At 35.4% G+C, this 14,640-nt stretch overlaps 1 protein-coding gene, 1 long non-coding RNA gene and 1 pseudogene across 2 annotated transcripts; 2 read left to right on the top strand and 1 right to left on the bottom strand.

Moving 5' to 3' along the window:
- Nucleotides 1-4,277: 4,277 nt before the first annotated feature.
- Nucleotides 4,278-5,631, bottom strand: LOC130510652 (uncharacterized). The gene is made up of 2 exons (XR_008944357.1): nt 4,471-5,631; nt 4,278-4,366 (listed from the first exon to the last, which is right to left on the bottom strand). It is a non-coding gene; the product is annotated as an uncharacterized LOC130510652 (long non-coding RNA).
- A 3,550-nt stretch (nt 5,632-9,181) lies between these two features.
- LOC130511422 (protein STRICTOSIDINE SYNTHASE-LIKE 10-like) lies at nt 9,182-11,977 on the top strand (annotated as a pseudogene).
- Nucleotides 11,978-12,354: 377 nt separating this feature from the next.
- On the top strand, nt 12,355-14,170 carry LOC108829404 (protein STRICTOSIDINE SYNTHASE-LIKE 8). The gene is made up of 3 exons (XM_018603061.2): nt 12,355-12,689; nt 12,983-13,237; nt 13,378-14,170. Exons 1-3 carry the CDS (start codon nt 12,403-12,405, stop codon nt 13,964-13,966), a joined length of 1,131 nt encoding a protein of 376 aa, XP_018458563.2. The 5' UTR covers nt 12,355-12,402; the 3' UTR covers nt 13,967-14,170.
- Nucleotides 14,171-14,640: the final 470 nt, after the last annotated feature.

The following is a 14,640-nucleotide window of genomic DNA, read 5'->3' as shown; positions in this document are numbered from 1 at the left end:
AAAAATCACTTCGCAAATAATATTATAAATAAATATTGCTCAGTTATTTGTAAACAATAAATTTGACTAAACTATATTATTATATGAGACAGGACATGGTCGGTATAGGTTGTAGTTAATTAGCTTTAATACGGGTTTTATCATATTAATGTTTGAATACGATGCTATATATATAATAATCTAAAAAATCACGCTACATAGTATAACTCAATTTCATTATAAAATCACTATACAGTATAACCTCTTTAAATTAATAATCTATAAATTAATATATCTATAAATTAATATAATTTCATAGTTTTAAATTGAATTTTTGGTTCAATTATTATTTCGATAAATTAATAATCTCTATAAATTAATTAAAAATTATAGTTTTGGTGTAGTCTCAACATTATTAATTTGTAGAAGTTTCACTGTATTTCAAACAAAAAAAGTAGAATGATCTATTGAAGATGGTCTTGCAATACGTAGTGAAAGATGCTGTCTTGGATAATGTCTTTTTTTTTTGAGAAACACACGATAAAGGACAAGACGTTGTAGCCCAATGGTTAGGACGGGTCCCCGCCTGCACCCAGGTAGGGGGTTCGATCCACGCCGGAGGGAACTATCTTGCAACGCTCTTGTCACCCACACGGATATGGGCCATGCTTTCGGCCCATTTGAAAAACTGGGAGGGGCGTCTATCCGTGGGCATTCCTTCCCCTTGGGGATTAGTCTGGGTCTTCTGGGCCTGGGATACCCCCAGGTTAAACAAAAAAAAAAAAAACACACGATAAAGACTTATATGCTATGATATTGAAGATCATAAGTGAAGATACACTTTGCTCAAAAAAAAAGTGAAGATAAAATGTAAAAGAAGGGAAAAATAATAGTGAATCAGAGTGATGTGAAAGGGGCACTCTTTGCCTTCTAAACTTTGCACAAATGGCCCCTCTGTCTCTCTTTTCCTTGTCTTCGGGCTTTTCTCCATAATGCATGCTTCTTTTGTTCCCTCCTCTTCTCCATTCCATAACTAAAACCAAGACAATACTTATTTTAACGTAATTTTGATGACAGACAAAAACGATTTAAAGGGATAGGTAAAACCTTTTATTTAGCTGAGAGATATATATTTCATTGAACACATTTCAGTGTGGCTCCCTTAAACCAAACAGAACTTGCCGACTTTGTAAAACGATTTTACATGAACCCTAAGATCTTTAACATCTACACTAATCACATAATAGATTTATAAGAAGAATTTGCGGAATACCTCGATTCATAGGTGTGGAAATCTTCTTGAACGGTTTTGATCAGGATTGATGATTTCTTGATCTTTAAGTTGGACTTAAGCTTATTTTCCTTAAGATGATCTCTTGATCTTTAAGTTGAAAGTTAGTTTTTATCTTCATTTGTCTACAAACCTCTTTTTTTATGTGTTTCTCTTTAGTTTTTCTTCATATGTCTTTGTGATGGTCCAAATGCCACTATTTATAGGTGGGAAAAGGGATCTAATTTCCTCGTCAAGTTTTGATTACTTCTTCACCAAGTCTTTCTTACTTCCTTGATAAATTTCATCCTCTAATCTCAACCATCCAACAAGGTTGAGTAATGACAAGTGTTTAGTCTTCTAGAATCATTCATTAATACAATGAACTTGTTTTCCTTTGATGTATTGAATTTACTTCAAATACTTTCCTACAATGACATATGTTTTATGAATCATCTAGTGAGAAACTTTCTAGAATAAGTTATTGTCCATTAGTTAACCATCATTATTAGAAACTAAACTCCCTTAATCACCATATTATTGATTACCAATTGTCTTTAGGAGTTAACAATTTCAATAGAATTAAGTTTATCAAAAAACCTCATAATGGATTAGAAATATTTTCTTCCTAAGGAAATATTTCTTACAGACTTTTTATGTACTCTTGCTAGATGAGAAGCCATGGCACTTTACATAGTCAAAATATCAACTATAAATGTCATCTAGTTACGAGGTAGTCATGCATATTTTTGTGGTGAATATGAAGTGGAGCGCAGGGTCTGATCTAACTAGGAGGTGGGATTATCTACCTTTCACCACTACAAGCATCTTAATTCTGGTAGTGGCTGGGACCCAAAGGTCCATGGGTCAGTATTGACCTAATCTCTAGACTGGAGGACCAAAAAAGATAGTCAGTGATAGTTATGCAGAGGATATGTTAAACAGTCGATCAAGAGATCTAAAGATCACGAAAGACATGTTCTTTGATCTATTAATGAGTTTTTCGATAATTTATTCGAGACCAACTTTTTGATAGATAATCTAAATCAAATTGTACAAAGAAATAAGAGAAAGTTCTTGTTTATTAATTATCAAAATCTAAATACAATTCTATCAATAAGAAACATATTTATAGATGCTCGCACTCATCATGACATTCAATTCTGATACCAATTGATGCAGCAGACAAATAAGTTAAATTGTCGATCAAGGGATCTAAAGATCACAAGAGATATGTTCTTGGATCAATCAAAAAGTTTCTTTCAATAACTTATTCGACACCAACTTTTTGTTAGATGAATTAAATCAAATCGTACAAGAAAATAAGAAAAAAATCCTTGTTTATTAATTATCAAATTCTAAATACAATTTTAGACATAATAAACTTATTTATACAAAAACTAAATAATCTTAAAACTATTAAAACCCTTTAGATAATTATAACAAACTAAAATAAATATCAAAATAACTAATAAACTAGATAATTAAGATATCTGGAGTAGTGTATCAGAAATTCTAACTAAATATCTCATTACTGATAAGTCTATGCTTACTCGTAAGTTCCAAATGACTTCTGTTGACCTGTTTTTTACTCTAAATTCTGCTGGTTTAATTAACGAGTGTTACTACAATAATTAGAAAATAATTTTTTAACAACTAAATCAAATTTGGTAGCAACATTCTATTTATAAAATTAAGAGTTTCTTGCGTACTGTAAGTCCATAGGCGGTCTTGAGGCCAAGCCAAGCAAAGCTTCAAATTTCAAATTTCACATAAAAGTATAACCTTTAAAAACAACCCATATTTCTGAAAATATATACAAAACTAGCCATTTTTCACTTTTTGATTGTGGCCTTAAGTAAATATGTGAATCTCAGGACCGGCTCTATAACCGTATAGGTTAAGCTTAACGAAGTGTTATGCGATGAAACGTTATTTTGGAGGATATATAATCTTTGGACCTAATTTGGTTAATAAGATGACCCCTTTTATTGTTTTGATTTGCAACTGCAACTCAAATCAACCTAACTCTTTTAGTTACATGAAACTAGACCAAACGGTGAACATTGAGTGGTTGCACCCAATCGGTCTCGTAGTTGACAAAATGCATACTATATTTTGTGTAGATGTAGCTATGCTCGCATTATATAGCACCGTCGGTATGTTATACTCCCTCTGTACAGAGGGAGTATAGTTTGAAACACACGATTACATTAGGTCAAATGATAAATAAGCTAAATGAGCGTTATGGCTTAATACAGTGAACCAAACACCATCCGTTATTTTAAACGAGACGATATATATAACACATGTTTTGAGAATATCGATAGATATATTCGGATTTTGTACGGTTTAATTAAGAGTTCTTTAATTAGCAGCTATGAATTTTTCATTATAAAAAGATGTATTGAATTAATGAACAAGAAGACACGAGTGGTTAGAGATTCTAAAAATAACAATCGAGTTCGGTCTTTATCTTTCACCTTTGAAATTCCATTATTGGTATCTATAAGAAAAGAAATACATTATTGATGTTGCATTCTTTTTATCTGGAAAAGGCTACCTTCTAGCGACAACCTTTTTCCTGATAATACCAGGCGATAGGTTCCCTATATATGATTATTCTTCTTCTTGTAACTTGTCGTCGGTGACCAAACCTGTGTACTGTGTTAGACAAATATAGATTGGTAAATATTTAGATAGTATAACCGATTATATATAAACGTGCAGATAAAAGAATACTTTCTGTATATATGTTGTGTTACCAATGGTTAATACGCATTAACTGACCGCATGTTTTTACGATCAATGTTGCACGTTTTCACGTTTTTTTTGCTAAGTATGTGAATTTCACTAGAAAATGAGAGAGTTTGTTAATACAAAAAGTTTAAGCATGCCAGCCTTCCTATGCCAAAAAGAAATAAAAACAGAGGATGACTACAATTTTGAAGCAGATGCATATGATGATTACTCATGTTTCAGCCATAGGCTCATGAGGTTGCGGAATTTCTTGCGGTCCTTCCGTGCAGTGATTGCATTCCGAACAAGTCTATCAATCTTCTTGAAGGTAATCGAGAGAGGAGTTGAGATAGAGTTGTGTAGCTTATTGTTCCGCTCCTACCACAGGGAATAAACAATGGCATGTTAATGTAGTGAGGGCAGAGAAACTAGTGTAGAAAGTAAAATAGACACAAAGTTTGTTAACGGGGTTCGTTTCCTACATTCCCGGGACCTCGTCCAGATTTCATTGACTTAGAACAAGGAGCAACCTACAATTGCTATATGGTACAACACACACGAGTGTCTACCACTCTTTTCTAAGGAGCAATCTACAAAGATTAGGAATACAACGGATCCCATCCGGACACGCCAGAGCACACTGTCTTCTACAGCTGCAATCTTCACAGACCTCTTCAATGAAACCTCTTTTGCTAAATTCCCCCTGAGTCTAGGCTTCGATCTTCCACTTCTCGGAAGTACTTCACCAAGTACGTCAGCACCTAACGCACACCAATGACACTAAGCTTGATCACCCAAGCACACACGAAGCTACCCACGAGCTCCACACACGATGGCTAACTCCACCACACAAAGCGCCAACACCAACGCCACCAAACTAAGTCAACATCAGACTCCATCGACAACTACTACATACACTGCTTCGACACCAAGCAGATACACAATATACAATGAGATCCTTTTACTCTTCTATTATGTGAGGTCTGGCTTTCTCATAAGGCACGTCCCTCCTTATATAGCAGACCAGAACTTGCTCTCCACGTCTTTAACTTAATCTCCAAGTCTTCCACTTGTTCTCCAAGTCTTTCCATTACACATAAGGTAACTTTCCATTTACCTTAATAGAAAACTTCATCTTCAAGTAAACTCCCTTTTACTTTATGGAAAACGTCCATATGTCTTCAAGCACATATCTTCTTTCCTTTTCTGAGCTCAGCAAGCCCACGCTCATCACGAAACACGAACTCAGCCCAAGCCCATCTTCATGACACACGCATGTACTATCTCCTGTAGTACTTCACGAACTGATACAGAAAATCTCTCGAATCTGCATCTTCAATCTCCCCTTTTTTGACTATGCATGTGCACTCATCATAACTGGTTTGAAAACCACGTCTTCAATCTCTCCATATGAGTCACATCATGGTCAAAAACCAATTCGAAGATCAGCACCTTCCAAATCTAAGAAGAAAACTCATCACGCCATCTTCATCGATCTCTAATCAAACTTTGTTCTACTTCCTGAACAAGTTTCTGTCCTCACTCTCCAAGATCACACCAGTAACTTAGGTGACCCGCTCTGATACCAATTGTTAATGTAGTGAGGGCAGAGAAACTAGTGCAGAAAGTAAAATAGACACAAAGTTTGTTAACGGGGTTCGTTTCCTACATCCCCGGGACCTCGTCCAGATTTCATTGACTTAGAACAAGGAGCAACCTACAATTGCTATATGGTACAACACACACGAGTGTCTACCACTCTTTTCTAAGGAGCAATCTACAAAGATTAGGAATACAACGGATCCCATCCGGACACGCCAGAGCACACTGTCTTCTACAGCTGCAATCTTCACAGACCTCTTCAATGAAACCTCCTTTGCTAAACTCCCCCTGAGTCTAGGCTTCGATCTTCCACTTCTCGGAAGTACTTCACCAAGTACGTCAGCACCTAACGCACACCAATGACACTAAGCTTGATCACCCAAGCACACATGAAGCTACCCACGAGCTCCACACACGATGGCCAACTCCACCACACAAAGCGCCAACACCAACGCCACCAAACTAAGTCAACATCGGACTCCATCGACAACTACTACATACACTGCTTCGACACCAAGCAGATACACCAATATACAATGAGATCTTTTACTCTTCTATTATGTGAGGTCTGGCTTTCTCATAAGGCACGTCCCTCCTTATATAGCAGACCAGAACTTGCTCTCCACGTCTTTAACTTAATCTCCAAGTCTTCCACTTGCTCTCCAAGTCTTTCCATTACACATAAGGTAACTTTCCATTTACCTTAATAGAAAACTTCATCTTCAAGTAAACTCCCTTTTACTTTATGGAAAACGTCCATATGTCTTCAAGCACATATCTTCTTTCCTTTTCTGAGCTCAGCAAGCCCACGCTCATCACGAAACACGAACTCAGCCCAAGCCCATCTTCATGACACACGCATGTACTATCTCCTGTAGTACTTCACGAACTGATACAGAAAATCTCTCGAATCTGCATCTTCATGGCATGGGCAGCAGCTAACAGACGAAGAGTAGTTGGACATACATTGTCTTGAATACCAAGCCACTCTATAAAAGCAGTCCAAGCATAGAACAGGAAGAGATTGCATCCTAAGCGCTTAAGGATTAATAGCCATAGTTGCTAACGTTTTGACGTTTCACAAAGCAAATAACGTTCCTAATTTCATATGTATAAAATTATTGGAAGAAAAAATTGTTTGTGTATGGGGACTCAAGCCAAAATTGTACACTATATTCATTTTACTTCGTTAACTTGAAAATGTAATGATGATTGTCATTTTCTTCTTCCTAGGTTGTGTCAACAATTTAGAGATTGTTTACTTGTTTATTCGACGTAGAAAATGAAAATGTAAACTCAAAACTTAGAATGCCCTTACAATAGCTTCTGGGGCACATTCAAGAATATGGGAAGTGTCCCTCCGATGAGCACAGAGCCACATTATTATACACCAAATCCCTTTTGCCTTTTTTTCTCTTTATTTGCCAGCAGTTCTTATAATACTTTATTTATCGGGTAATAAGTTCCTATAAGTTCGTTTAATCATAAAGCTAGTAAACTCATTTCAACCCATTTGTGCCATATCTCTCACGGTTTATAAACAATAAACATCACGTGATACAGTATATCAAAAACAGGCCTGATCAAAAATGTCATTTCGTTCTTTCTTTCTTTTTTCCATTTTTCGACAAACGGGCTAATCTATTAGTTTTAAATCATTTTGTTTTTGGACGCACTGTATTTAGGAGTCCACGAGCATTCTCGAATCTAGAGTCACTTCCTATTAATGGGCTGCTTATTATACTATCTATTATACATTTGGGCTAAGTAAAGGGCTTACGTAAAATTTATTGACAAGTAGCTTCATATTCATCATTTCAGTTTTGCTGGAGAGAACTGATAGTAAATAAAAAGGCTAAATCCGAATTTAAAGTATAATTACGAGGTCGGTTCTTTAATTTCTCAAAACCTTTAAACTTCTACTATATCCAATAATACTCCATTTTTTTCTATAATTTATTCTAAAATAAAATAACTCTATAATAAAATAAAGTTTACTTCAATGGTATTATTTTATTATAAATTGAAATATAGAGAAATGTCTCACATTTTTATTCTAATTTTTTTGATACACTATAATAGTTACTTTAAATTTTAAAGTAAATTATAAGTAAAAGAGAATTTGCACTAGATAACAAAGTTTCTACATAATATTAGGTAAGTGGTAAAAAGACCGTAGCTTTTGTGGTAGTCCAAAACTGTCCCTGTTTTGGGTAAGAAATCGTAGCATAGGAGCTGTCAAGTAGGTGACGTCACAGCAGGTCGAGACGGTTGCACACGCAAAGTTTAATTATTATGCAAAGAACACATACTGTTGAATATCTCTTTTGTTTAAAAATGCAAAAACCCCTGGATTTTTCCCTTTTAACTTTAGATCTCCAATGTATGTGTTTTTCGAAACAAAATCTCAGGTCTTATTAATTTCTACAAAATCTGTTTTTTCCAGTTATTGTTCTTATACGTTTCTGCAAAATCTGTTTTCTCTTATAATCGTCGGTTGACCACAAAAACTGGCAATAATGCCCTACAAAACCGGTTATTTTGAATCTCATACAAAACAATTTTTTATGCACCTACCACACAGATCTTGATTCGAAAGCTTTAACTTATAATCATGGAGATGGAGAAAGACGATACGATGTTTGAGTAACGAGCCGAGTCAGATACCGACGACGCTCAATGCCAAACTCCGCCAATCCTTTGCAAGCTCGCCGTGACTCCTCACCATCTCATCCATCCTTTTTTTTTTCACCACCATTTCCAGCGACTCGGATCACCACCATCACCACCATCTCATCCATCCCTTTTTTTTCACCACCATCACCACCACCATCTCCTCCATCATCCCTCCTCCTCCGCCACCGTTTTGGATTTCGATCAGATACCGACGACGCTCCGGCGCCAAGCTCCGCCAATCCTTCGCAAGCTCGCCGTGGCTCCTCACCATCTCCTCCATCTTTTTTTTTTTCACCACCATCTGCAACAAAATCTTCTCTAACTCCTTTTTAAAAATATCTTATCCCACCCGAAAATATCTTCTCCTCTTCTAAAGTATTTTATCCTCATCAAAATATCTTCTTCTTTTCTATTCACTTGACATCTCGAAAATAACCGGTTTTGAAAACATGTTTACCTTCTCATTAGCCAAAAAACTGATATAACGTCAAAACTTTCGGTTGCAGGTTACATATAATTTTCAATCACGTGTGTTGTCAAGGACATAATAGGGAAGATGTGCTTTAAATGACATGGTTCGCTAATTATTAAAAAAATTGTACACTTCTACAATTACCACCCACAATTTTGATATTGAACTAAATAGGCATAAATAAAAAGTATAATGCATTTGAAAATGTTCTAAAGTGCAAAAATTTTACAGTGTAGTATCTAAATCCCACTAACTACCATCATGACCACAATGACGATGTTCACTGAGCGTTCAGAACAGTGATTGTAGCGATCATAGCAATCCTTGTCCCGAGTAGCCAATTCAGTTACGGTATCTTCCTACCGCATGAATTCCCCGACTTGCGATCATAGCAATCCTTTGGAGAGTGTAACTTTCGATCCAGCTGGGAAAGCCGTACGTACATGAGTGTCTCCGACAGTCAGGTCTTGAAATGGTGCGGTGAGTCCCTTGGATGGACAGACTTCGCTTACACATCAGCTAACATGTAATATATATTTCCATATTTTCAAAGAGTATGTGACCATGTAGTTCGAACTCTTATCATATTTTGTGGTACCTTTATAGGTTGCTTGTATCCATGGATTGACCAAAAAAAAATTAATATGAGGCACATACTCTATTATATATATAAAACGTTAAATATTCTAAATATTTAGTTTTGTAATACTATAAAATGACATATGTTATTTAATATACGTATTAAAATAAATAAAAACAGACTTAATAAAAACAAATATTTGAAACTACGTTTAAATAAATTATATTTTTATTATAGAAAATCTAGGAAGAAAAGAAAACAAATTATAAAAAGCATTTTTAGGAAACAAAAAGATAAGAGTAAAAAATGTTCTATGAAAAAGACAAGTAAAATATAATAGTAGTGTTTAGTAAATCTAGAAGAACTAAAACACACATCTTAGGAACTCGATCCGGTGTTAAGTGGGGCACAACGTGGTCTTTTCAGCCAAAAGAGGTAAATACTAAAAGGCATACTGCATACATATACCAAACCAGCTATTCAGCATGTGGCACCTGCCATCCGCCTCTGCTTGTATCACTATCCTGAATCTAAACAATAAAGGTAAACAGAGACTTGATATCTGGGATATTAAATATATCCACGACTTTTTAGGTATTTATGATTTGCATTTGTTTCGTTGTTGCTGTTTTTCTATCAGGTAAAATATGTAAGTTTTAACCGGATTTATTTGATCCGTGGCATTGTGTTCAATTCAATAGATAATATGGATAGAATACTAATTCGGATTTTCAATAGTCTTTTTGGGGATATTTCAGGTTTCTAGTTCAGTTCCAATAATAATATTTTTGGTTCATATATGTTTTATATATATCGTCCTACATGATCAGTTCGGATTTTTATTTACATATATGGATTCAGGTTTGGATCTAGGGTTTTGTTTTTTCTTATAGAATATTTGAACATTTAGTTTTTTTAATTCTTTCTACTAATGTTTTACCATTTTGGTGAATATGATTTAGGCAGATGTGCGTTTGTTTGCACCAGAGTTGGAGCATGTCATGTATGTGAAGGCCATTAGGGTTATGTTTCGATAAAAAGAGCGGTGATCTTTACACTGTGGATGCCTGCTTTAGCCTTCTTGTTGTTGATCCTGCTGGTGGTTTAAGCCCAACCCTTGGTTACAGAAACTGAGGGGCAAAGTGGCAAACGTTTCGTTTCACTAATGATTTGGACATTAATGAGCATGAAGATGTGATTTACTTCACTGATACCAGCACCAGATTCCAGATAAGGTAACACAAATAGAGACACACTAAATTCTCATCATGTGGCTTTGTCTCTTCATAAAGACTATGAACTTTCTTACTCTGATGCTTAAAATTTTAACCAGTGCCGGTTTAGGTAGCAGGGGCAAGCAGTGTACCCGCCTAAAGTCAAAAAGATTTACAAAATAACAAAAAAGTATATTATTTCCGTATTATTTTAAGTGGTTTTTTAAGAATTTTATTATTTTAAATTAAATGATATTTTCAAGTTTCTATACAAAAATTAAATGTAATTTGATGTTTTTGATCATTTGTATTCTGCGGCTTAAATTTTTATTGATTGAATTTGCTATAATTATTGATGTTTTTATAAAAATGAAAAAGACTAAATAAAAATCTGTAATTCCTTGGACTTGCAAAAATCTTTAAATCCAGTTATTGTGATAAAGAGAGAATAATAGTCAAGGGCCTAATTTTCTTTTTGCAATAAAGGGCCTAATCTTTTCTTTAGCATTTTTAGTTTCATATTTACACAATAACAAAAAAAATATAATAGTCTAAAATTTTTACATTTACAAAATGAAAACAAATGGATAAATTTACATAAGTTGTTGTATATATTTTAATAATATTTTATAGGAAAATTAAAATAAATTAATTATAGGGGGTCTAAATTTTTTTTTGGCCAAGCCGTTTATACTGTTAAGCTGGCCTTGATTTTAACTCTAAAACAATTGTTGAGTTCAGGCAATTCTTGGCTGCTGTTTTGAATGTTGACAAGACGGGAGGGTTGATCAAGTATGACAGATCAAGCAAAAAAGTGACGGTTTTACTTCAAGGCATTGCATTTGCCAACGGCGTTGCATTAAGCAAAGACTGGTCTTTTGTATTGTTAGCTGAAACAACCACTTGCAAGATCCTAAGGCTTTGGCTCTCTGGTCCTAACGCAGGAACACAAAACATGTTTGCTCAGCTTCCGGGTTTCCCAGACAACATCAGAAGAAACTCAAATGGAGATTTCTGGGTCGCTTTACACTCAAAGAAAGGTCTTTTCGTCAAACTCTCACTCACTCAGACTTGGTTCAGAGATTTGGTGCTGAGAATTCCTGTCAGTGGCGAGCACCTGCACTCGCTCCTCACTGGAGGAAGGCCTCATGCAACAGCTTAAGCTGAGGGAATCAGGAGAGGTTTAAGATGTGCTTGAGGATAAAGAAGGAAAGAGATTGAGGTTTATAAGTGAAGTGGAGGAGAAAGATGGCAAGCTTTGGATTGGTTCTGTTCTTATGCTTTTTCTTGGTGTTTATGATTTGTAGTTGTCTTTCCATCGTTATAATTTTAAATACATGTGAATCACGTTGTCGGAACTATGCATATGTGACATAGTTGCGGTGAACTACGTCATGTGCACCTTAACTCTGTTTCTGGGACGTCCTGTTTGTATTCAAAGTTCATGTCGGTAGTGTTTCCTATTTGGACAGTAACAAAACCAAGTTAGTGGTCCCATGTTCTGATTGTTTAACTGAGAAGAATAGTTTAGTATTATCGAGACTAGTGGCCTAGAAAAGATTGTACGGTCAAAGATCAAGAAAGATTTGTTCAGAAAAGAAACAGTATAAAGGCACTTGGCAGTTGGCACGTAAAGACAAAAGGTAGAAACATTGAATGATACATGTACGCCTTTTTGGTTAAAGAGAACACTGAGAATGAAAAAAAAAAATGAAAAAAAAAAGAACACTGAGAATGCACCTGTGCAGCGTGGCTAACGTGTGCTTTGTCGGAAACACTTGAAAAAGAATGTATATGTTTATCTATTTAATAGAGTGCTCAAGTGCACTATCATCATTCACATAACATTTTCTCCTGAGGGACGAGAGAGATGCCGATTAGCCAGAGAGTTTTGAAGCAGGTTGCAGTCGCTCCGGTTGTCGTAGCCATCCTTTGCTATTTCTTCTGGTCATCGCTCATCGCGTCAGACCGCCTAAAGGGCACCAAAGATGTCCTCAAACTGGCTAAGACCATCCCTCTCCCGGGCGATGGGCCAGAGAGCTTAGAATTTGATTCACAAGGTGAAGGCCCTTACGTTGGCGTCACTGACGGTCGTATTCTCAAATGGCGCGGTGAAGAGCTAGGCTGGGTCGAGTTCGCCTACTCTTCTCCTCTCAGGTTCAATCCTAACAAAAAAATTGCCAACCTTCCTATATTTTCATTGTTCTATGTTTAGTCGTTTAATAGATTTTGATCAATGTTCAAAAAAATCATTTAGTAGTAATTAGACGTTTTATATATGGGATTAATAGTGTATAGGTGGACGTATATACGCTTTCTAAACTGATTTTGAGAAGTAGTTCTAAAACGTTGTTTCGCTTAAGACTAATTTATTTATGACCGATTTGTTAGAACATTGATTTTCATTAACCTTGCTAATGAATCTGACCCGTTTTTTTTGGTGATTGAAGAGATAATTGTTCGAGGCATAAAGTAGTTCCAAGTTGTGGGAGGCCATTGGGACTTAGCTTCCATAAGAAAACAGGAGATCTGTATATTTGTGATGGTTACTTTGGGGTCATGAAGGTCGGACCAAAGGGAGGCTTGGCCGAGGTAGTTGTTGATGAAGCCGAAGGTCGCAAAGTCATGTTTGCGAACCAAATGGATATAGACGAAGAGGAAGAGGTCTTCTACTTCAATGATAGTAGCGATAAATACCACTTCGAGTAATTAAATTTACACCTTCGTTAATTTAAATTCACGGTCTTAATATTTTATCTGGTCGGTAACATTAACAAAACGTGGAAGACGGGAAGAGTAATTAGATACCAACTTGTGTATGTTTTATGTTTGTTTTGTTGGACAGGCAAGTGTTCTACGTGTATATGTCCGGGGAGAAGACGGGAAGAGTAATTAGATACGATATGAAGAAGAAAGAGGCCACAGTTATAATGGACAAACTTCATCTACCTAATGGTTTAGCTCTAAGCAAGGACGGATCGTTTGTACTCACCTGCGAAGGTGGTACAAATATTATCCATAGAATATGGGTCAAGGGTCCCAAATCCGGAACCAACGAGGTTTTCGCCAAGGTCCCGGGTCCTGCGGACAATATCAGGCGCACTCCTACCGGAGATTTTTGGGTTGCATTGCATTCTAAAGACAGTTTGTTCACTCGTGTGTTTCTGACTCACTCTTTGGTTGGGAAGTTTTTCATCAAAATGCTGAAGATGGAGACTGCGGTTCATCTCGTTAATGGAGGGAAACCTCATGGAATTGTCATGAAACTCTCTGGAGAGACAGGAGAGGTTCTTGAGATACTTGAGGACAGTGAAGGGAAGACGATGAAGTATGTTAGTGAAGCTTATGAGACAAAAGATGGCAAGTTATGGTTTGGGTCTGTGTTTTGGCCGGCAGTTTGGGTGCTTGATAAATCTGTTTACGGTCTCAAATGAGTTAGCGATTGCTAACAAAAATGTAATAATTTGGTGGTATGGTCTTCTTTTTAGGAGACGTGCATCTTCTTTTGTATTTTCTTGTTGTTGTGTGAGTGGACTTTGATTCTGAAGAAATTTGGTTCAGTTGAGTAATTTAATGGAGTTTTGTGGGATTTTATAAATTTTCAAGTGATTAAAACGAAAACGAGTTGCTATATTTGATTTGATTTTACTTGATTTAATTATATACTAGATTTTGATCCTTGCAACCGCGCGAGTGTTTGTTTTCAGTTTTATATAAATATATATTTATTGTATACTTTTAGCGGTATATATTTTTAACATTAATCATATATCTAAATATTTATATAACTATTTCAAATACAATAATTTTATAGTTTACATGTTATAATTAATCAATTAATTAAAAATGTAACATGTATTTGTTGCTTCTTATTATATATTTATCTTATTGTATTTTCATTTATTTATAAAACAAATTAATATATGCATTAAACAACATATTCAAAACTATTTTGTATGAAATTTATGTTTATTTTGATCCGCCAACCTTCAAAACTGAATTTCCTATTAATAATATTTTTTACGTTTATTCATTTTATACATGTATTATATAGTTTGCGGACGTTAAGTCGTTATACAATCATATTATAATTTTAACATAAATATTT

The sequence above is a fragment of the Raphanus sativus genome, chromosome 4, assembly GCF_000801105.2.
Source record: "Raphanus sativus cultivar WK10039 chromosome 4, ASM80110v3, whole genome shotgun sequence".
Lineage (NCBI taxonomy): Eukaryota > Viridiplantae > Streptophyta > Magnoliopsida > Brassicales > Brassicaceae > Raphanus > Raphanus sativus.
This window is presented reverse-complemented; position numbering and strand designations above follow the sequence as displayed.